Genomic DNA, 23,456 nt, shown 5'->3' with positions numbered 1-23,456 from the left:
ATTTAGTTTCCATCTGTTAGGAGATCCATTATAATGGTCTGTTGGATTAATTTTTGCTTGTTGACATTTAAAAGAGTTTTATTCAAGTGAGGATTTTAACAGAAGAAAGAGGCTGAATGGTCCACTGCCTTATCAGATTTTTATTAAATTGTTTCATTCACACGCAAAGCTACAGCAAAAAACTTTTCAGCTTTTGAGTCATAAAAACAAAACCAATCCTACTCTACTTCCTGTGATTGAAGTTAACATGTACAGTAGGTTACACAGCCATACTTTTGGGAATGTTTTCAGGTAGTTTAGAACTAGACGATGTGTGCCAGGATCAGTGGGTGTTGTCCTCCATCTGTCTGGCTTCTGAATGTTCGACTCAAGCATCATCTGGCTATTGCTATCTGGTATATAGTGTAGATTTATTTAATCCTGGGCCGATTCCTGTTCGTTGGTGGCATCCAGTAACACAGGGATTTTAATATTTCCAGGGGTGGTGTTGATGTTGTTTTGCTACAGGTTTTGTGGCACTACTTTAAAGGGGTTATGATGCTTTTTAATGTTTTCCTTTTCCTTTAGTGTGTAATGTATCTGTTTGTGCATGTATAACATCTGCAAAGTTCCAAAGCTCATAATCTCCCCCAAAGGGATTTATTCTAACAGAGAACACTGCTCCAGACCTGCCTAAAATGACCTTGACCCCTCTCAACTGTCCAGCTATAGGCCAATATCAAATCTCCCTTTTATCTCCAAGATCTTAGAAAAGGTTGTAGCACAGCAGCTATGCTCGTACATACATAGGAATAACATTCATGAAATTTATCAGTCAGGATTTAGGCCTCATCATTGCACAGAGACAGTGCTGGTTAAAGTAATAAATGACCTACTACTGGCCTCTGATCAGGGTTGTGTCTCTTTGTTTGTGTTACTTGACCTTAGTGCAGCTTTTGATACTATAGATCATACTATTCTCCTTGATAGACTAGAAAACGTTCTTGGCATTAAGGGAACAGTCCTCTCCTGGCTCAGGTCTTATTTGACTGATTGCTATCAGTTTGTAGATATAAATGGCGACTTCTCCAAGCATAGCAAGGTTATATTTGGTGTTCCACAAGGTTCTGTTTTAGGCCCACTGCTTTTTACTTTATATATCATACCTCTAGGTCAAATTATTCATAAACATGGAATTAGCTTCCACTGTTATGCTGATGATGCACAGTTATATGTTTCAGTGAAGCCAGAGGACAGACAGCAGCTTAGTAAAGTTGAGGATTGTGTAACAGACATTAGACATTGGATGCTTATTAACTTCCTTTTACTTCACTGTAATGAAGTAATGTAATGTAGATCACTGTAATGCCTTACTGTCTGGATGTTCCAGTAGGAGCATAAACAAACTCCAGTTAATCCAGCATGGAGCTGCTAGAGTCCTAACTAGAACCAGAAGATACAACCCCATCACCCCGATCTTATCCACACTTCATTGGCTCCCAGTGAAATCTCGCATTGATTATAAAATTTTACTACTATCCTACAAAGCACTAAACAATCTCACGCCACAGTACCTAAGCCAGCTTCTGGTCTTCTATGATCCACCATGCCTACTTCAATCAAAAGGTGCAGGCTATTTGTTGGTACCTCAAATAGTGAAGGCTACAGCAGGGGGAAGAACCTTCTCTTACAAAGCCCCACAGTTATGGAACAGACTTCCAATTAGTTTTCGGACACAGTCTCAGTGTTTAAGTCTGGGCTGAAAATGTATTTGTTTACTAAAGCTTACCATGAATAGACTTTCTTTTATGCAAAGTACACAGTCTTATTCTAGTAGACACCTTATGAAGTCATATGATGCTTGTTGTTGTTTCTTGCTACAAATTGCTTATTTAATTTAGTTATGCATTTACACATTCCAGATTTTGAGAAATTGTTCATTATACATTTTACTCTCACATTTTTACATTACTATTCCTGTACCATGTGTCCTTTTTAACGTTGTTGTATGTTTCAACTTATACAGTACATTAATTAAACTCATTTAACCAGTCACTCATGTCACAGGTTAACGGTTGTTTTTTGCATACAGTCTGTAAAATGAACTGAAAATATAAAATTTAGTTTATCAGAAGGTAAATTAATGTGTCCTGACTCACACTATGTTCCCAAATTCTGTCATAATTGACCAGCTCAAGTTTTCTCATGCCTACTTGTGTGTTATATTGTGGCCCATTAACGTTACCATCACTTTGTAAATGTGTTGATATGCCTGTGTGGGAGGAACGACTTCAGTAAGGTTGTAGTTCTTGCTTTTAAATCTATGTCTTTTTCTCCATTAACTTTAAATGATTTTTTTCAAGGCATTTGATACCCTCGAGCACCCTTTTCTGTTGAAGTCTTTAGAAATCGTTGGCTCTGGTCCCATGTTTCGTAGTGTAATATCCATGTTCTATAATGATGTTTTCAGTACTGTTTCCCTGAACCTGGGTCTATCACCCAGAATTCAGATTAAATGAGGATAAATAAATAAATTTCTTATATTACTGACTGCAGTACACTATGAGAGCAGTACACTATGACTGCAGTACACTATGTCTGCAGTACACTATGAGTGCAGTACCCTATGAGGGCAGTACACTATGAGTGCAGGACACTATGAGAGCAGTACACTATGACAACAGTACACTATGACTGCAGTACACTATGAGAACAGTACACTATGAGAACAGTACACTATGAGAACAGTACACTATGACTGCAGTACACTATGAGAACAGTACACTATGAGAACAGTACACTATGTCTGCAGTACACTATGACTGCAGTACACTATGAGAGCAGTACAGTATGTCTGCAGTACACTATGACTGCATGAGATCATGACTGCATGAGATCATGACTGCATGACATCATGAAATTCTAAATTCTTGATGACGTCTACCGGTCAGTGGCGAGGCTACATCAGTCTTTCAGTCTCCACGACAAAGAACAAACCTCCTTCACATCAACACAGACTTCTCCAGAAAATCTGAAAGACTCGTGCAGTCCAGCCAGGATACGCCAAATTGTAGTGGACATTTTACAACACTCGCAGACTCGTCCTCTGAAGGTAAAACGGTTTATTACAGAAAGATGGTTAATGCAGGAGAGAATAAAGCAGGAAAGAATAATGATAGCGCTCTGAAGCGCTTGTACTAAACCACTACTATAGATATGAAACGCAGAACATGACACACTTCGCGCGGTGGAGATAAACTTCTGTAGTTTTTCCCGTGTGCTTGTTGTTATTGTTCGTCTTCTTCTTCGTCACCACTTGTGGACGGACTAAAACACTTGCGCGTATTTGCTGCCCCCTTCAGGTCCGGAAGAATTGCAACCTCAGTGCCTCCATTGGAACGGTATCAACGCTGTGTGTGTCATTAACTCATTAAAAATGGTCCCTTTTAGCAAGTTACTGTGGTATGAGGGGAATTAAACACTTCCGGTGTGCTGTAATAAAAAAATAATGCACTTTATCTTGTTTTATTCCTTACCTAATCAATACCCTAAATGTGTTTCTGGTAGAAAATTCTGTAATAAAAAAAAATTTAGCTACCTTTTAACTCATAAGGTCTTATAATAACACCATATAAACAACATTTAATCAAGGTGCATAAAATAAAAATACTTATACTAATTAATACTGATAATTAATATCATGTTTAATTACGTTTAGTATACTTCTATCTGTCTGCTGCTGTAATAGGTGAATTTCCCTCCAGGATCATTAAATCTATCTGTCTAACTAACACATGAATAAATAAATAAATGCTTGGTATATACTTGTTGTTTTCCAGGGAACAATCATGGGATTTAAAGGAGCCATGAAAACGTTTTCAAAGAAACTAGGATTTAAAAGCAGTGGCTCAAAGGCTGTAGAAGCTGAACTTGAGAAATTAAAGAAGGAAAATGCCCAGCTGAGGATGACTTTGGAGGACATGTCGAAACAAAATGGAAGGCTTTATCCTGCATGTCCTGAGTCAGATGAAGCCAAGCTGCTGGAGGTGAGTCTCTTTTTGTCTGTAGAATTCAGACTATGAACGATGCACCCCTTACAGGTCGAGGAACACAACTGTTTTGAAGCACAAGGTTTTGACTTCAAGTTTCAAAGCTCTGAATCACTTCACTATTGTGTTCCATGCTTGGAGGAGTCACTTTGCATATTTTTTTTTCTCTCCAAATGAATAAATAAAAATCAGCAATAATATGAAAAGTGAATAGTTTTTCTTCATAGTGGTAAAATGTTAAGAAACTGAACAGCTGCAAATAACTGATCGTTCTGCTAATACGGTTTTCCTCTGGAGGCTAGCCCGCTGTCTAGATAGATCTAATTTGTATGGAATAATTCTGAATGAGTGAGATTTTAATGGAGAGGGTGGCTTTTCATGGTGGATGAGACGATTATAAAGTTGCAAGTGCATTAAGATTGTACATCAGATTTGATTATTCAACAATCCCATGGTATGAAAATGTTTTAATATGTGGTTGTAGTTCTAGGTGAAGAATCACATTCTTGATGTATTTAATAGGTTCCTTCAGATGAGATCACCATTCTCAAGGAGCAACTGCGAGATGTGAGTCGACAGACAGCATGACACTCAGATTTTCTTCTCCGTTGCTGCTCAGCATAGTTGAACTCATTACCTGATGACATGTGTTTTATTTCCCCCTGTGCTAGGCTCAGGAAAAAAATCAGAAATGGAAAGTTTATGACCATGAGAGAGAGTCCTGTATGCAGTGGAATCTGGCCAGACGTATAGAGCTCGAGCAGCAGTTAAACCAAGCCCAGCGAACACTAGAACAACAGCAAGAAGAGACCAAATCAGAAGGTAGGGCCTCGCCAAAAACCAGTAGGAAGTGATGTCACTTGAGTGAATCCACTTCTTTTACATGCTACGAGAAACTCTGCAACAAATGTTTTTAAAGGTCAACTTCACATCTGCTCTTTTTCTACTATAATGGCAAATTTCATCTGTTATCTAAGGTTATCTAAGGTTAATGGGTGCTTCAAGATTCTCTTAACTTGATGAAAGGTAATATTCAGAGGTCTGTCTTTCTGACTACTGTGATCCAGGTCAGTCACCTGCCTCCATGCAGCAGGAGAAGCAGCTGCAGGAGAGCCCGAGGGAGATGGAGGAGGAACGCAAAAGGGCGAGTCGCCTACAGGTCGAGTTGGTGGCGCTGAAAGCCAAGTATGAAAAGAAGAGCCGTGAGGTGGTGCGAGTCCAGGAGGAGCTGCAAGTGGAGCGTAGAAGTTGGCGACAAACTTTAGCTTTACGGCATGAAGATCAGAAAAGAATGGCCGTTTTAGAGCAACAGGTACAAGATTTTGCTTCAGTGAACCTTTATACTACCAGATAGATGATGGAACGATTCTCTAAAGGATTTCCAACTTTATCTGGCAGATCCAATCGTCTGCTAGAGACTTTGAGAACGAGAAACAGGACCGACAAAGTCTACAGCACCTGCTCCACAAAGTGCTGAAGGAGCTTCGCAAGGCTAGAGACCAAATCACACGCTTGGATTCGGCAGAAATCCACGTTCACCAAAGTATCACTTTTAAAAAAAAGGTAAAGTTGATTTTATAAGTAAATCAGAAAGTAATTCAGTCAATCCAAATCAGTGAACTTTATTTATTGATTGATTTATTTTAATAACAATATACAGAAACTGCAGCGAGAAACTCGGTTCTCTGAGCCAAGCTCATGCACCAGGCTGGATTTGGATAAGACGACCAATCAGGACCGTATCCTGAACCCCACATCTCCATTAAAGAGCTCCAACACGTTGGATGAGCGCTTTCTGGACTGTCCCATCTGCAGCGCCTCATACCCTGTCAGCCAGCACAGAAAGCTCCTTGAACACATTGACTACTGCTTTAATTAAGGGATTAGGGCTTGATATTGCTTATATTTTCCATTTTTCCTCTTTTTTATGTCTTTTTATATTTTTGTATTCCAAATCAAATTTCCACTGTTTTTGCATTTAGTTTTGGATTAATCAATGGTGTGCTTGATTGGCTTTTGAGTATTTGCAAAGGTACTGCCTTTCCATCAATGTGGAGCATATTTAAAGTACATTTTAACTTCTGTTCGTTCTGGTTGGGTAACTGTAATGTGCCCAAGTGGCAAGTTTTCTTCCCTAGTATCACCTCAAAGGTGTTGAAGTGGCACAGGATAGACTCACTTTCAGTAATCTGTCCTGATGCTGGAAATCAGAACTGTCTTGAATTAGGCTGCATGTGTGTAAATCCTTGTATTAGACCGATTTAATGAAAACAAAGCAAATCATCCAAAATCACTGAGCAACCTCGTGGTCAAGAAACCGGCAAAAGACAGACAATCAGCAAACAGGACAAACTAGGTCAGGCCATAAACACGGGAACTTTGGACAGAAACAGGATCAAACGAGGAATGACACACAAAGTGAAAACACGGCTTGGTAATGTCAGAACACATGGTAAGCTGAGCTTATACTTTGCAAAGAATGAATGAAATTCCACTGCAGTGGAAAAACATGCTGCTGAGGATGAGAAGAAGCTTTTAGTTACAGTAGTACTGTGTACTGCATGAATCCTAAGTGCACACCAAACAGCTTTCAAAATGACTCCTGTACCAATCACAGTACAGATCTTTTCTTTTATATCCATTTTATGTTACAGTAGTGCAGACAGAACAAATGGCACTTAATCAAAAGGATATTGTTAGTAAAAGTTAGAAAAAAATCTGTTTACACATCAATACACTATATGTTCAAAAGTATGTGGACGCCTGACCATCACACCCATATGGCCTTCCCCAAACTGTAGCCGCAAAGTTGGAAGCACACAACTGTCTAAAATGTCTTTGTATGAAGTAGCATTACAATTTCCCTTCACTGGAACTAAGGGGCCCTCTCATCCAACACCAGTGCCTAACCTCTTGCATTCTTGTGGCTGAATGGGCAAATCCCCACAGCCCCAGTCCAAAATCTAGTGAAAAGTATTTCCAGAAGAGTGGAGTTATAGGAGTGAAGGGGAGACCACATGTATATTAATGCCTACGTTTTTAGAATGGGATGTTCAAAACTCAGGTGTCCACATACTTTTGGTCATACCATGTACATTCTAAAAAAAAAAGAGCTTATCCTGTTTGTGTTCCATAATCAATGCTTTTATGCTTGTAATAATAATAATTTAGTCATTCTATTTATATTATAATGTTGTTGAATTCTTAAATCTGACTGGTCAGGAGGTGTTCATCAGTTTTCTAATGCCTCGTGATAACAGGACTTAACTGCCACAACATTAAGCAGAACTATAAACTGATTTTTAAAAAGCATGCCGAGTTATTGTTTACTTCATTTGAAAAAATATTGTTGTCAAATGACTGTGTTATAAGAGTATAAAACACTTTGGGATGTGCTGTTATAAGAAAAGAATCTGCTTAGGGGTTGTAACCAAATCACACCATGAAGATTTCCTATGGAAATAACACAGCCTAGTATGTTTTAGTCCTTAGATATCATGCTGGCCTTATTTAATTTGATATTGCCTCGATACCACTTCACAAGCAAGAGCTGTGTAGGCTAACATTTAGCCTATTATTTATTTGATGTTTTCCGAATTTGTGTCCATGTGACTTTCTACTGTGTTTAGGGGTTTAAAGCTATGATTAATTGGATTTAGCAGCCATCAAGAGTAATTTACTATAATTTACAGGGCAAAGCGAAAAAAGAAAACTCAAAACAAAACAAGATATCTAGAGCAATCATCTTGTATTCCAAAACAGATGATAGCATTGAAGGCACACACACACTGTCATTATCCACAATCTGAGAAGATGCACAGGTCAAATAAGAAAACTTCTGCAAGATATCAATTCATTTACAAAAAAAGCAAATTTGTACTTCATTATATTTACTGTTGCATATAGCTAGGAGAAAATCGCTCTTCTGAGCCGCATGTTGTGCATGTCCTGGACACGTTTCTGCCTCTCTGTCAGGTTGCTGCTCAGGGACTGTCTGATGACAGGAAAAATAACCTTCTCTCACACTCACCTGGGTCTGATGTCTACAGCAGGAAAATAAGCATAGCATAACAGGGTCTAGAATGCTATATATACATACATGTATGTCTTGTTTTCAGTCATACACCGAATCTTTTCCATGTTTACATCATTTTCTCTGTTTCTTTTTTTTTCCAGTTTCATTTTTATTGAACATTTCTGCTGAACATTTCTGCTGACCTAAACATTTCTGCTAACTTAAACATTTCTGCTGAACATTTCTGCTGAACATTTCTGCTGACCTAAACATTTCTGCTGACCTAAACATTTCTGCTGAACATTTCTGCTGAACATTTCTGCTGAACATTTCTGATGAACATTTCTGCTGGACATTTCTGCTGAACTAAACATTTCTTCTGGACATTTCTGCTGAACACGTCTACCAAACATGTCTGCTGAACATGACCTTTTTTCTTCTCTCCTCCCCTCCCTTTCCCAAATATTCCATTGCGAAGAAAAAAATAAATAAAGAAAGAAAGAAAATAAAAAACCAATTGAGCAACACACAGCAGTAAACATTCACAGATTTTTTTTTCTTTTCAGTCACAGTTGAGAGGGGTCAAGGTCATTTTAGGCAGGTCTGGAGCAGTGTTCTCTGTTAGAATAAATCCCTTTGGGGGAGATTATGCGCTTTGGAACTTTGCAGCTGTTATACATGCACAAACAGATACATTATACACTAAAGGAAAAGGAAAACATTAAAGAGCATCATAATCCCTTTAAAGTAGTGCCACAAAACCTGTAGCACAACAACATCAAGACCACTCCTGGAAATATTAAAATCCCTGTGTTACTGGATGCCACCAACGAACAGGAATCGGCCCATGATTAAATAAATCTACACTACATACCAGATAGCAATAGCCAGATGATGCTTGAATCTAACTTTCAGAAGCCAGACAGATAGAGGACAACACCCACTGATCCTGGCACACATCATCTAGTTCTAAACTACCTGTTGCTGGAGACATAAACCACAGTTACCGGTAGCAAGTAGCAAATTCGTCTAAAAATGATTGCAGGTACACTTATCCATTCACCCTGATTGCAAGGATGCCGGCACCGGTGAATGGGAACAAACGAGAGAGAACTTCCATGGAGCAATCCCGGACGTCCACATCTTGAGGTTTAAATGCACTTCCTCCTGCACCATAAGCCAATCTCTGGCTACAAGTTAATGGGTGTCAGCACCTCTCTTATTCCAAGTGAATTGAACCCACTTCAGAGTTCTGAAGAACAGAACTGCAGTTTGTTGAGAAATTCATGGTGCAATGCTAACAGAAATAAATTTTTAACTGTAATAAAAACATTCCCAAAGTATGGCTGTGTAACCTACTGTACATGTTAACTTCAATCACAGGAAGTAGAGTAGACCTGGTTTTGTTTTTATGATTCAAAAGCTGACCATTCAGCCTCTTTCTTATGTTAAAATCCTCACTTGAATAAAACGATTTCAAATGCCAACAAGCAAAGATTAATCCAACAGACCATTATAATGGATCTCCTAACAGATGGAAACTAAATCCGTGTGGCGACGGGCCGGCAGCCGGTGCACAAGAAGTAAAGATCGCTCCTGCTCTCCTGCCGCTGTGGTGCTGAAGGGACAGCTCCGCTTCAGAACCACCAATGTCTTGGACAGCTGGAGTGCGCGTGGCTGCGGGGCGGAGCCGCCGACACACACATGGCTGGCGGCTGATAAGAAGCGCGGCAATTCTCCACCACCAGGCAGCCGACGGGGGAGTATAAAAGGGCGATCCTCCGTTCGCAAAGGGAGAGGAGGCTCCAAGGCTTGCATACGAATCTGTTGTGTGGTTTTTTGCAGAGACTCCGACGCGACCGAAGACTCCTCACCCTGGCAGCCCCGCGGACGTCTGAGCACTCACAGCAACACACTTTAAATAAATTCTAAACCTAAACAGCCTCCTGTGTGTCTGTGCTCTGCCCACCGCTGGCTAGATTCCCTACATCAGTTAAGTTAAAACAATTCGTGATTTATGTTTCTTTTGAAACAATATGTTGTCCTAATTTCATTGGATAGATGTTCCCTCAACATCATAGCCTAGAGGAAATATTACATCACATTTCCTATTGGTGAATCTGTTCATTTCCTCAGGTCCTGTTTTAGCTTGTAGGCTGCTGTTAACATGTTGTTGAAAGGCAAGACAATTTTTTTTGTTTGTTTGTTTATGGTGTGTTGTTATTGATTGGGAAAGGCGCATACAATGTTTGACCACTAGGTACAATAATATCTCTATAATGAATATAATGGCAGTGATGCAAATGAAGTCCAGAAAGGCCATAAGTTATTTATTTATCCTTTCTCTCTGCCGTTCTCTTGATATCATTAATTATTTTTCTTCTGGTTCTCACAAAAGCAGTTTCCTCTACATAAAAAAGTTGTTGTTTTGATATAATTCTCATATCACAATGCAGCATTAGGCATACAGTACATGCTGTACATCATGGATGAGTGCATCTGTTTTTAAAGTAATCATTGGCTGACAGAACAGAAAATAACTATATGTTTTAGTGTTAGACAATTTACAAATTGGTGTCCGTCCAGAAAGGATATGTATGTATTTTTTTTATCTTGTAATCTCAACATAACAAAAGATGTTTTCCTCACATTTTTGTATTCTTTTTTTTATTTATGTTGAAATGCATAATTAGGTATGCATGTTGTATATCATGGATGGGATCATGCATTTTTACTTTAATCAGAGAGCATACAGTGGTGGAGTTACGGCTTTAGGGCTCTAAGGTCATGGGTTCCTGAGCTTGGGTGACTGTATGGAGATTTACTTATTTTTTTTCCACAAATTTCCCCTGCAGGGTCGATGAAAGTCTGTAAATCTTTCTGTCTGTCTGTCTGTCTGTCTGTCTGTCTGTCTACAGCATTATGTTTTTTTTCTGACAAATTGTGCACAGTAGAGAATGTTGGAGACAATGTGAGTGCAGTAGAGAGTGTTGAAGACAAAGTGAGTGAAATAGAGAGTGTTGGAGACAAAGTGAGTGCTGTAGAGAGTGTTGGAGATTATGTGAGTGCAGTAGAGAGTGTTGGAGATTATGTGAGTGCAGTAGAGAGTGTTGGAGACAAAGTGAGTGCAGTAGAGAGTGTTGGAGACAAAGTGAGTGCAGTAGAGAGTGTTGGAGACAAAGTGAGTGCAGTAGAGAGTGTTGGAGACAAAGTGAGTGCAGTAGAGAGTGTTGGAGACAAAGTGAGTGCAGTAGAGAGTGTTGGAGACAAAGTGAGTGCTGTAGAGAGTGTTGGAGACAAAGTGAGTGCATTAGGGAGTGTTGGAGACAAAGTGAGTGCAGTAGGGAGTGTTGGAGACAAAGTGAGTGCTGTAGAGAGTGTTGGAGACAAAGTGAGTGCAGTAGGGAGTGTTGGAGACAAAGTGAGTGCAGTAGAGAGTGTTGGAAAAAAAAGTGTTTTGAGATAGTAAGATATTTTAAAACAATAACAAATGAAACACTAGCTACAAGCATGCTGCAGGGGAAATATCTGCATTAATGCTCATTTCTGGCTAACGGCTTTCATCAGCGTAATAACCATAATAACCATGGTAACCAGTGACAGAAAAGGAGGCATGCCCAAGGAATTACATTAACACTAAAGGTCACACTTTCAACACATTTGTCACTTTATTTGAGGCCCAATTAGTCTTTTTTGTCAACATTCTCAGCTGTCGTTCTCTTACAGGCAGAACATGGGAAATTCCACACAGACAGGAACCTGAGTCCAGGCTCATGCTACAAACTCCAGGCTTTACTTTTCTCCTCTGCGTGTATCTCAAACAGAATTTTAACAGCACTTTAAAGTCCTGAATGATGAGATTAGCCTATGATTAGGATATGTACTGAGTGTTACAGTGAAAGAGTCCATTGGTTTTATGTCCTGCTGTTTGGATTAATGTGTCCACTGAGTCCTTCTATCAGGAATAATATCTGCTGATACATGTTTGATACACACACTGTATTTCTTTCATATGAGTTCAGTGTGTCGAAAATGTGCTGTTTTTAATCATACACTGCATCTTTTTCATGTGTCAGTATATCATGTTCTCTGTTTCTGTTCTTTTTTTAGTGCTGATTTCACTTGTACCAGTGACACCTGCTCAAGGTAATAATATACAGTTGTATTTTACATTTCTTTCTTTATTTGTTCATGAGTACATGTCTGAGTTGTACTGGATTTGAGGAGGTTGTTTCTGTACATTACCAAGCCATTTTTTTAGATTGTTTAATCAATAGAATGTTTGTGGTTGTAAAGAAAGGAAGTTACTTTTAATTAATTAATTATGGAAGTAAACAAACATTAATAAATGAATTAATTTGATTGGAAATGGAACTGGTTGTGTTTGTACATTACCAAGTAGAGTTTGTCCATTTGCATTTTAATTTATTTTAACTAACAAATTTATACTACAGAAATTAATGTCATTTTATTTCTGGTTCACAGTGGTTCTGTAAGTTTACATCAAAGCAGTATTTCAAATTATATGTTTACTTCCTGTTAAATTGTTCATAGTTTTGTTTTAAATAGCTTTTTGCACCTCTGTGGGAATTTCTTTATGTACTTGATTAACAATAGATTATTTTTGTTTTTAATATAGGGATTCCTAAAGCTGTGGTGTCCATAAAACCTTATAAACATGTGTTCACTTCTAGGCATAATACAGAATCCTTGGTCCCCCTACCTTTACGAAATCCTGACTGATACGGTGAGAGAAGCCCTTTACATTCTATATAGTGATCTAATCTATCTGTTACCATCCTCTCCATAGTTTCCCCTAACTGTGATGTTAATGCTATGGGTTTATAGCTTGCTGGATCTGACAGGTCTTTGAGGTTTGAGTATTGGAACTAGAACTGCCTGTTTCCATGTTAGTGGGATTTTTCCTGTATTCCATACCATATTGAACTTAGTCTCAATACTACATCAAGTGTGATGTCCCTCATGTGACCTAACATGCTATAGCATATACCGTCTTTCCCTGGTGCCGTTTGCCGTGCATTTGATACGGCGCTTTTTAAATCAAATAGTGTAAATGGCAAGTAAACTCTCCCCCTGATGTAGTCCTTCTTTCTACTATCCCTGGATTTTGGGCAAGTGTCTGATCTCTATACTGCTTGGCTGTTGAGGATAGATTTTCAGTACTGTGGATCTTCACAAAAGTTTTTACCAAAAGTTCCGCTTTTTCTGCACTGCTAATCGCATTTCTATTATTGCTACTTAACACTGGTATGCCTAGGACTGGAGGCCTTGTCTCCACAGTGAACCAAGATCATGTAGCTTCTCCAGCAGATCATCATGCCAGGTTGATTGTTGCATGATTTCTGTATTTTAGCAGTGTCCTACAATGGTAAACATAAACACCAGTTGCTCTGATGTCCATGTGCTGTAAAAAAAAATAATAAAAATAAATAAATAAATCGGCTACCAAACAAAAACAGCACCATTATGGATCCGGAGAGGCCACTGCGCACTACTGCTGTGCCGCCATCTTACTAAAGATCGCGAATAGTATTAAATTCAAAAATCAATTCTGGTTGACTTTAATGTGAAAAGCATTCAAACAAAGAAGTAAAAACATATTTTATCAGCCAGTTTTCTGCAACCAGTTTGTTTCATTTTGTGATTTTCTGTTAGGTGTCATGTGTTTAGCTGCTGGATTTAATTGAAATTCTTGAGACTCAGTGTATTATGTGATGTCCTGTTGTTGCGTTCACATTAAGCCTTGCATTGGCAAAGTTCCTGATATATAAACCCAGGTTTCCAGTGAATTACTGTAAAATCTACAGTAATTTGAGGTCTCATTGTACTTTGTACCAAAATGTGTTCAATGCCCCACTGCAGCTATCTAAAATATTTGTATGTTATCTGAGATAAAATTAGCCGACCACTGCTGCTGTCATTTGTCCACTTTTGTATGTATGTAACTGTGTGAGTTAAAAACATTGTGATTTACCTAGAAAGAGGAAGGAACTGGCACAGCAAAGTCTATATCTCCTAAAAGAGAAGTTGAAGATCTCTCTCTCTCTCTCTGTCTCTCTCTCTCTCTCTCTCTCTCTCTCTCTCTCTCTCTCTCTCTCTCTCTCTCTCTCTCTGTCTCATTTGCTCTGTGAGAACACAGGACCTTACCACACACCTCTGCTCTCCTTTATTGTCACTGTCCTTTTTTGTGTCTGGGTGTTAGAGAGAAACAGAAAGTATTTAATATTCAGTATTTTTCTGGAAAGAGGAAGGAAGAGCAGATACAGAGTCTGCATGTACTAAAACAGAAGTTAAAGATCGTAGATCTTTCTCGTTCTTTCTTTCTTTCCTTGTGGTGCAATCTGACAGCGAGACAACACAGGAAGTGCTGAGACTTTACCACACACCACTGCTCAGTCAGTCAGTCGTTAGAGAGACAGGATGGAGTTCAGTCCACTCGCTGTGATGCTCTGTGAGTAAATGTTCTCTTTGTGTCTTCATTAGAGTGAGTGGTGGGGTGTAAAGTTGTTCATCTGCAGTCTGAATGTCCTGAGTGATGAGTTTATTGTGTGATTAGGACATTGTGTGTACTTCAGCATGACTGCTCAGGTGGATCAGTGTATCCATATCTGTTATGAGAAGGGTTTAGTTTGATGTGTAACTACTCTCAGTAACTATGATAGTTCAACAGGTAAGAGTACAAGTAGAGCAAGTTTAAAACACAGGGTTTAAATAATCTAATGAGTGTAAACGAGTCTGTATTGTTGGAATCTGTAGCTGATCTTCTGTGTCCTGCTGTCATCTGCTGCTCAGTGACAACCTCTCATGATCATTTGATCTGCTAAAAGAAAATGACTGGATGGTGTTTGTACTTTCACCAATGGAAGTCAGGGTTGTGAATAACTGAAATGTCTTTAGCTGCTGTGGTGAGACTCTGGTGGTGTTTCCTGTGCACAGAAAGGTTTAACAAAACCATGTTAGTGTTAACGAGACTTACTGAGAAAATGTCTTAAGCTAAATTGTGTTTATGTTTTTTTATGTTTCTATTAAGGTCTGTACAGGGAAAAATCTCAGTACAGAAAGCTCACTCTAATACACACTAATACCAAACTGATGCACAGAGTTTATTTTTAACTAGTAATTATTATTTACCAATTAGTTAGTTGAGTTAGAGGCCTGAGAGCAGAGATAGGCTGTTGGTCATTGTGGTGTTGCTTTCTTTTTAAAGTAACTGGCCCGAGTTCAGCTGTGAAGAAGAGGCAGAGGTGTGAATGCGTGATAACTGACTCGAAACTATGCTGGATAAATATAACTTCACTGGTGTTTCACTTGCTTACTTAAGTGGAACTTATTGTTGGCCAAAATCAGCCATCTTCTTCACATTTAATCATTAAATGAAAAATAAAGCCAGAGTGTGTGTAGTAGAGAGTGTTGGAGACAAAGTGTGTGCAGTAGAGATGGGAGGTGAGGCATGGTGTTCGCCTGAGACTTTCACTAAACGCCAGGGGCTTCAGTACTGCAATGTAGAATGGGGGTTTCTGGAGGTGTGGTGAAGACACCCCCTTTACAGGTCACGGACAAAGTAGGAGACTGTCAATTCACAGCAAACCAGTGACTACATTTCCCATCCTGCACTGCGGTCTACAAACATGGCCGCCATGGACAAATTCCCAGAACACTCACCTTCATTCTAATCGCACACCTGCATCCAATTCACAGCACAATCACAACCACAGTTTATAATACCTTCCATGCATTCACTCTTTGCGACGTATACGCTCAGTTGCCTTCAGTCTCTGTTGTTACCAATCCTTGATACCTTGATCTTGTGTTTGTTTATTCTGGTTTTAACCTTGCTCTTGTTTATGACCTTGTCTCTTTGCTTTGTCTAGTTTGGACTGTTTGACTGTTCGATTGACCCTTGCCTGCCTATGTACCTTGATTTCTGCCTGATCTTTTGGACTATTGTATTAAACTACCTCACCTGCACTTGTTTCCGTCTCAGCCTCCATTACGTTACAGAGACATGCTCATGGAATTACATTAACACTAAATGTCACACTTCAACGGTCTTTACAAATTTACATGGGTGTTGTGGATAATAATGCACATTATATATTATTATTGTGAGTTACAAATTGATGTTTAATATATTTTATAATAATATAATATAAATATTTGTAATGTGATGTTATATGAAAGTTCTAAATGATTAAGGTGCAGAATTGTTTAGACTATGTTTATATGTAGATTACAGTACCGCTCATGTGAGGAGGAATATCACTTTTAGCTATGGGGTGAACCTTCACACTAGATGTGGACCTGCAAACATGCATGTGTAACAGTTCTTCCTTTATACCTCATACATTTATGGGTATGATTTTCCTGGAGATAATAAAATAATTGAAATGAACACTATCACATCTCTGAACACTGCATTAAGACCCTCTTTTCATTATGGTTGACTGGGCCATTCCGAAACTCATCTTCTTAAACTTTATCTTCTTCTGAAGGGGCGGCTGTGGCTCAGGTGGTAGAGCGGGTTGACCTCTAATTGAAGGGTTGGTGGTTTGATTCGTGGCCCATGTGACTCCACATGCTGAAGTGTCCTTGTGCAAAACACTGGACCCCAAGTTGCTCCCAATGGCAGGCTAGCATCTTGCATGGCAGCTCTGCAGCCATTGGTGTGTGTGAATGGGTGAATGAGACACAGTGTGAAGCACTTTGTAGAACAAAAAAAGGTTAAAAAGCACCACATAAGTTCAGACCATTGACCATTTGTGAATTCAAGATCATTCTGAAGCCATTTCTTTGTTGACTTGGATTGTGATTGTGTTGGAAGGTGAATATTTTGTTCATCTTCAGCTGTACAACAGAGGCCTGCAGTTTTTGCTAAATAAATTGGTATTTGGAGCTATCCATGATTCCCTCATGATTCCCTCTTCTCCTTTCATCAATTTTGGAGGGACGTCCTGTTCTTGGTAACGTCACTGTAGTGCCCCATTTTCTCCACTTCTGGTTTTCACATTGTTCCATGGTATATGTAATGTTTTGGAAGTTCTTTTGAAGATTAATATTTTTCAACAGTGAGAGCCCATACATTTGTTGTAAGCTCTTTGCACACCATGGCATTTACTTTAGTCTTTTTAGACTTTAATTATAATTGAGAGTGCAGTATATTGTGTTCCTTACAGTTGAGATCAGTTTGTCGAACATATTCTGCTTTCAATCATACGTTAAATCTTTTCCATGTTCTCTGTTTCTGTTCTGTTTCAGTGCTGATTTCACTTACACCAGTGCCACATGCTCAAGGTGAGTATATATAGTTATAGTCTACATTTATTTGTTTATTTATGTGTACATGTCTGGTTTGAATTGGAGCTGAGAAGCTTGTGTTTGCACATTACCATGCAGAGTTTGTCAACTTGTTTCATCTGAGTTAACTCAGTTATTTTCCCACATTAAATTACTGATTCAGTTAACTTTCCTGATGTGCATTTTGCCATTAGTGCGGTTGCTTTAACCTGGTGTTCCCGTTAAGATTTTTGTGTTTATGATGATGTCGAAGGTCACATGACAATGCCAACATGGCAGATGTAGTATGTTTGGGATAGTAGTCATGGAGTGCATCCAAAATTGCACACTTATGCACTATTCTGTGCCATTTTGTAATATAAATAGTGTGATTAGTGTGTTCACACTGGAAAAACCCCAAAAAACAACGTGCACTTTAATTTCCCGGATGATGCACTCATTCAACCGAAAACAGTGTGTTCCAAATAACATACAATTCACTATACACTTATACTATACACTATACACTCTGCCGTCTAGTGTATGAACTTTAGAAGGGTAGTATCGTCTCAAATGGCACATTTTCAGTAGTGTACTAACTGGAAGTATATGCTGTTTCCCGGTCAACGGCAAATTACGTCAAATGCACGTAATGCGATGGCGCTAACATTAGCGAAACAGCCAAACAGATTACAAAAATGAATTGGTACACTGTACTGTTTAAGGAAAGCTGCGACTGTTGAGTGCACTGTTGAGTGTCCATCATTCCACACTTCGTTTTTTCAGTGGAATGAGCGCATCATCCGGGAACTTAAAGTGCACTTTGACCTGCTCCCAAATGAAACCCTGAACTCTACAGACATGATCATATGAGTTTAATGTCACATGATGATAGTGTGCCGTTCAGATGTGGATTCATGTTCAGTGCTACTTCAAATAAATATTACCACATTTTAGAAAAAATATTTTAATAAGCTGCTGTCCTACTGTACCATACAGTGACTTATTGTTTGCTCTTGGTTAACGATCTAGTGAAATAGATTTATTTATTAATATAGGCCTAATATCAAGATTCATTTCATAATATTAACATTAGAAAAATACAAATTATTATTATTATTATTATTATTATTATTATTATTATTATTATTATTATTATTATAGTAGTAGTAGTTGTAGTAGTAGTAGTAGTGGTCTATGTTGGGGTAAAATTATGAGATGTGGATTCATGTTAGTGCTAAAATATGAAGTTTCAGTCCTGATTGAGGAGATGTACAGCTGAGTGGTGCAACTCTCCTACACTGCACCCAGATGATGTCTCCTCACTAGCTAACAGGCTGTCTTGATTGTTTTATATTCTTTGTCACACTGTTCTTCTGTTTTCTGTTTGCCTTTTTAACAAATATGACTCGATATCTGTTCAATAGCATTTATGTTTCAGTATAGTGTTATATATTTATTCTAGTAACTGGTGTTAAAATTGGTCTAACCATCAATGAGCCGGTGTGTTATGATGTGGCGTGTTGTAGGCCGGGTGTGGAGGTCTGCTCTGGGCCAGAAAGTCCAGGGGCACATTTTGGTCCCAGTTCACCCTGATTATTGCTATTAATGCTAAATAACGAATGCTGAAAATTTAAGTATCGATGTTAAAACTGTGAAATGAGGGCTCCATTCCTACATTTTGTCTAGGGCTCCCAAATCACTAAATCCACCCCTGCCTTCTGAAGTCATACATTAGACGGCAGAGTGTATAGTCAGTAATATAGTGCATAATATAGTATCGAATTCAGAATATAGTATATACTATACTATCACAGTACGGGATTTCGGACAAAGCACTAGTTTGAGGCTGATAACACCATCGCTGTTCGTCTACAGTGCCAGTGCATACACAAACGCTCACAGCTCTGGTGGTTGCAATGTGGCTTTTCCTTCCTGGAGAACTGCGCCGCTTCATAATAACATGAGCTCTCATAATAAAAGTCTCTGAGTAAGGGTCAGTGAACAGCGCTCTTACATCCTCTTTACTCCATACTAATGCTCCTTTTGCACATAAAGTGAGCGGTACATCAGGATTTTCCACTTCTTTCATCATAGATTTAAAATCAGAAGGACTGTTAATAAATATATTACATAACTATTCATTTCTTTTCTTATTCTAAAACACATCTTGAAATATCATTTTACAAAGTATTCATCTGTGGCTGGTGAGATGTTAAAGTAAAGCAGTTGAGTGTGTTTCTCAGTGACAGATTCACTCTCATGTGACATACAGACCATTGGGTACAGGAGATCCCAATTATTAATCAAAAAATAAACCATGCAGTGATGAGGACACGAAGAATGAACACATTCCTAATGCCTCGTCTAATGACTCAGTGTAATTAGTTTTATGTTAATATTTAGTATTGTTACTATTCTGTACTCTTTAGATGATATTTTTGACATGGCAGTATTGTTGTGTATAAAGTAAATGTGCAATGTTATATATAGTGTTATATATCTGTAATGTAGTGTTATATATATATATATATATATATATATATATATATATATATATATATATATATATATAATTATTATTCATTCATTCATTTATTTATTTATTGTGTATGTACAGAGAGACCAGGGGCAGTACTGAGTGTATCTCCACAGAGCTGGCTGACTGAAGGAGACTCAGTGACTCTAAGCTGTGAGATTACAGACTCCTCTACAGACTGGACATTCAGCTGGTACACAGAGATTCTCTACAGAGACAATGATGGCCGTATCAGGTATAGATTGGAGCTCCTCTCAGACAGCAGCAGAGGATCTGGAGGCTCCTACACTCTCAGTCCTGCTGCTCTTAATCACACAGGAGTGTATATGTGCATTGCAGCGAGAGAGGAACAACCCTTTTACACAAACTACAGCCATCCACAGCCACTATGGATCACTGGTGTGTTGCAGTATTGAATATAGATGCTTTAATAAAATATATAAATGTACACAGCATTGATCTTAAATTTGGAGACTCACAGCTGTGATAATGTTTGGTGTAAAAATCTTTATATTCACCCTCCTGAGTGAGGAATGTTTAAGGCAGTTGAATAGCCCTAAGCACTGGTAGAGGATTATTCTCCTTCAAATAGCACTGTTTAATTAAACGAGCTGTAAATGTGTTCAGTGTAAGTTATGTCATGAAATCACAATCATAATAACACGTGAATTATAATGTTCTGTGTTTAAGGTGAATCTCCTCCAGTCTCTCTGATCATCAATCCCAGCAGAACTCAACACTTTACTAGAGACTCTCTCTCACTGAGCTGTGAGGACCAGAGTAACTCTACTAGATGGAGAGTGATTCGATACACACACAGAGAGATAGTGTCAGATTGTTCACAGTGGGGATCAGTTACAGGATCTACATGTAAAATCAGCTTCCTCTCCACATCCTACACTGGAGTTTACTGGTGTGAGTCTGAATCTGGAGAAAACAGTAATCCTGTCAACATCACAGTGCATGGTGAGTCTTCATGTAGTGTGTTTATTGTTAAAGGAAAAGGGAAATGTTTCATTACAGAATATTCAGAACTCTGGGTTTCCAACTGGGAGAACTGTTCAACAAGACACACTGAACTGGTTTATCTCAGTAATGTTTTGAAAGTTCTGAATGTTTTGTCATTTTAATATTACCTGAAGACAGCAACAGAACGGCACAGTGGAGTTTCTCTCATGAGCTGAATCAGCTACGGTAGAGCAGGTGAAACACTGAATGAGGCTGTAATGTGACTCTACACAACTCTAGTTTTACACTCCTGAAGAGTTTTCATCCAATTCAACACCACAAACACAATAACACTAATGAGTTTCACACTGAAATCAAGTAGTGTTGATCAGAGTTTGTTCAAATAACTGCAGTCTCTGTAACTTTCAGTCAGTATTGGCTTTACACTATAATACATATCAATTAGTTATTGTATTACACACCATAAACTAAGGATATTATATAATTAATCACTGTTTATATAAAGAAATATTCATGTTTTAATCCTTTTTCCTGTACATGTGATTTTCTGTGTTCTAGATGGTGATGTGATCCTGGAGAGTCCTGTCCATCCTGTGACTGAGGGACATCCTCTGACTCTACGCTGTTTATATCGATACACAAAGTCCTCAAACCTCCGAGCTGATTTCTATAAAGATGGATCAGTTCTCCAGACACAGACTACAGGAGAGATGATCATCCGAACTGTCTCAAAGTCAGATGAAGGTTTCTACCACTGTAAACACCCAGAGAGAGGAGAGTCACTGAAAAGCTGGGTCTCAGTCAGAGGTGAGAAATCATTTCAATATTCATTTAAATACAACTGTGACTGAATGTGTTGAACTCAGTATCTTTACATAATGTAATCTATAGTGCTGAGTTCATGTAAGTCTGTGTAAAATATGCAGTGTGTTCACATGCTGTTGTGTGTCTGTGTGTACTAGTGTAAATGGATTTATTTGTACTGCAGTTTGAGTAAAACATACAAACAGTTCATCATGAATAAAGTGTTATTATAATGATTATTTTATTCTGCGTCAGGTCCATCAGGTGTAGAAGCTCCATTCTCAGTGCTCATGCTGATCAGTAGTGTAGTGACGGCCTCTCCGTATCTGCTGGTGACCATCATTCTGCTGGTCAAATGTTACAGAACTTGAGGTAAGAACTCTTTCAGTACGTTTCACATAATGAACAAACTTTAATTACTGCCAGAAAAATATTTTCACTTAAAGAAAAGTAGAAATCATTTGACTCAATAGAAGCAGTTTAAAAATAAGTGTTTTAAAATGTTTTCTAAAATGCACTTACAGTAAGATTTAAATGTGAGTATGATATGATATAAAACACAGCATTTCTGTTTCTGCTGAGGTCTGAGGGTGAATTTACACGTGACAGACGCTTCAATCAGTGTGACAAAGCATCTAAAAATTACAGTTAACTCCAGACTTTTAGTAAATACACATCCTGTCACACTATTTATATTTAAAACACATTGTAACTTACGTAACAAATATATTGTAGCTAATATAATATATGATGGATATAATTATTCATGCAGGCATTAGATAATGACAATAATAATACACAAGGTTTTAAAAGGAAGAGGTAGCATTTAATAGAGCAATAGGACACTAATAAAGTGTTTGTAATAATTGATAAAGAATCTCTGACCTACATTTTGCAGTTACTGAAGATGACTGAATGAATGATGTTTATTTTCTAACACATCTTTTCCTGAAGCTCTGTCACGTGTCACTTCACTGTCCTTCATAAGCATTAAAACAAACACCCTTTAAACTGTGTTTAGGACGATATCAAATGCAGTTCAGTTGATTTTCTGCCATAAACACCTGGAATAAACCTGCAATTAAAATGACCTTGTTGTTGTCTTTAACAGCTGAAAGTAATGAAAGGAGAATGGAGAATGCAGTCATAGAGGAGTGAGCAAACTTCATGTGTTAAAAGAGGATGCAGTGCTGTTTTCTTTAAGGTTATTTTGGGAATATTTATAATAAAACTGATTTGTTGCTTTAATTTCATACTGTTAACACAGACAGTTTTGTTGTTCTGACTTGATTTGTTTAGCTAATGCCTGCAAACGTTGCTAATGCAAAGTACTGAGTAAAAATAAACAAGTAAAATATTCTTTAAAATAAAAAAACAGAGATGACAAAAGCTAATATTTTGATGGAGTGTTTGAGGATTGAGATGTGCTTCTGCAAAAAAAAAAAAAGATCAAATCTATCATGCTATGTTTGAAATGAAAATGTGTAAATGTGCTATTAAAACCTCAGACTATTTCATGTAACATTGATGATCATCATTTTGGTGTGGAGTGTTGAGAGCAGCCTTGAGGTGTGTATTTTATATTTTGTTTGACTTTTCTTTTCAGCTGAGTGAACTTTAATTGTAGTTGGGAGAGGAGATTTATGCGTGGAGTGTTGCAATAATGTATCACATGAAGTACAAGTAAACTCAAGTGAACAACTACTCATGTTCCTTTTTAAATATCAACATTTCTGTTTTGTATTTTTATACAATCAAGTCTGTAGTAGTAAAACATTTATTGAGCCGAAATAATAAAAATTAACCA

The 23,456-nt window shown here is 38.1% G+C and overlaps 2 protein-coding genes across 2 annotated transcripts; both read left to right on the top strand.

Annotated features, from left to right (window-relative positions):
* The first annotated feature begins 2,852 nt into the window (after positions 1 to 2,852).
* Positions 2,853 to 6,024, top strand: LOC128633073 (centrosomal protein of 55 kDa). Its single transcript, XM_053681723.1, has 7 exons — positions 2,853 to 3,091; positions 3,819 to 4,025; positions 4,551 to 4,595; positions 4,700 to 4,850; positions 5,096 to 5,340; positions 5,427 to 5,591; positions 5,689 to 6,024. The coding sequence occupies exons 2-7, from the start codon at positions 3,828 to 3,830 to the stop codon at positions 5,905 to 5,907; spliced, it is 1,023 nt and encodes a 340-aa protein (XP_053537698.1). The 5' UTR covers positions 2,853 to 3,091; positions 3,819 to 3,827; the 3' UTR covers positions 5,908 to 6,024.
* A 3,553-nt stretch (positions 6,025 to 9,577) lies between these two features.
* On the top strand, positions 9,578 to 23,456 carry LOC124627497 (uncharacterized). The gene is made up of 8 exons (XM_053681851.1): positions 9,578 to 9,806; positions 10,995 to 11,164; positions 17,214 to 17,355; positions 19,958 to 20,275; positions 20,567 to 20,842; positions 21,404 to 21,652; positions 21,905 to 22,021; positions 22,761 to 23,456. Exons 1-7 carry the CDS (start codon positions 9,578 to 9,580, stop codon positions 22,018 to 22,020), a joined length of 1,500 nt encoding a protein of 499 aa, XP_053537826.1. The 3' UTR covers position 22,021; positions 22,761 to 23,456.

This window comes from Ictalurus punctatus, chromosome 7, assembly GCF_001660625.3.
Source record: "Ictalurus punctatus breed USDA103 chromosome 7, Coco_2.0, whole genome shotgun sequence".
NCBI classification, from domain to species: domain Eukaryota; kingdom Metazoa; phylum Chordata; class Actinopteri; order Siluriformes; family Ictaluridae; genus Ictalurus; species Ictalurus punctatus.
This window is presented reverse-complemented; position numbering and strand designations above follow the sequence as displayed.

Bases quoted from the DNA above. Each gene is read 5' to 3' on its own strand.
- LOC128633073 (XM_053681723.1), top strand. From the start codon at position 3,828: ATGGGATTTAAAGGAGCCATGAAAACGTTTTCAAAGAAACTAGGATTT. The intron at 4,026-4,550 runs GTGAGTCTCTTT...TGTATTTAATAG, and splicing joins ATGAAGCCAAGCTGCTGGAG to GTTCCTTCAGATGAGATCAC. The intron at 4,851-5,095 runs GTAGGGCCTCGC...ACTGTGATCCAG, and splicing joins AGAAGAGACCAAATCAGAAG to GTCAGTCACCTGCCTCCATG.
- LOC124627497 (XM_053681851.1), top strand. From the start codon at position 9,578: ATGGAAACTAAATCCGTGTGGCGACGGGCCGGCAGCCGGTGCACAAGA. The intron at 9,807-10,994 runs GTATAAAAGGGC...AATTGTGCACAG, and splicing joins ACCAGGCAGCCGACGGGGGA to TAGAGAATGTTGGAGACAAT. The intron at 20,276-20,566 runs GTGTGTTGCAGT...TCTGTGTTTAAG, and splicing joins ACAGCCACTATGGATCACTG to GTGAATCTCCTCCAGTCTCT.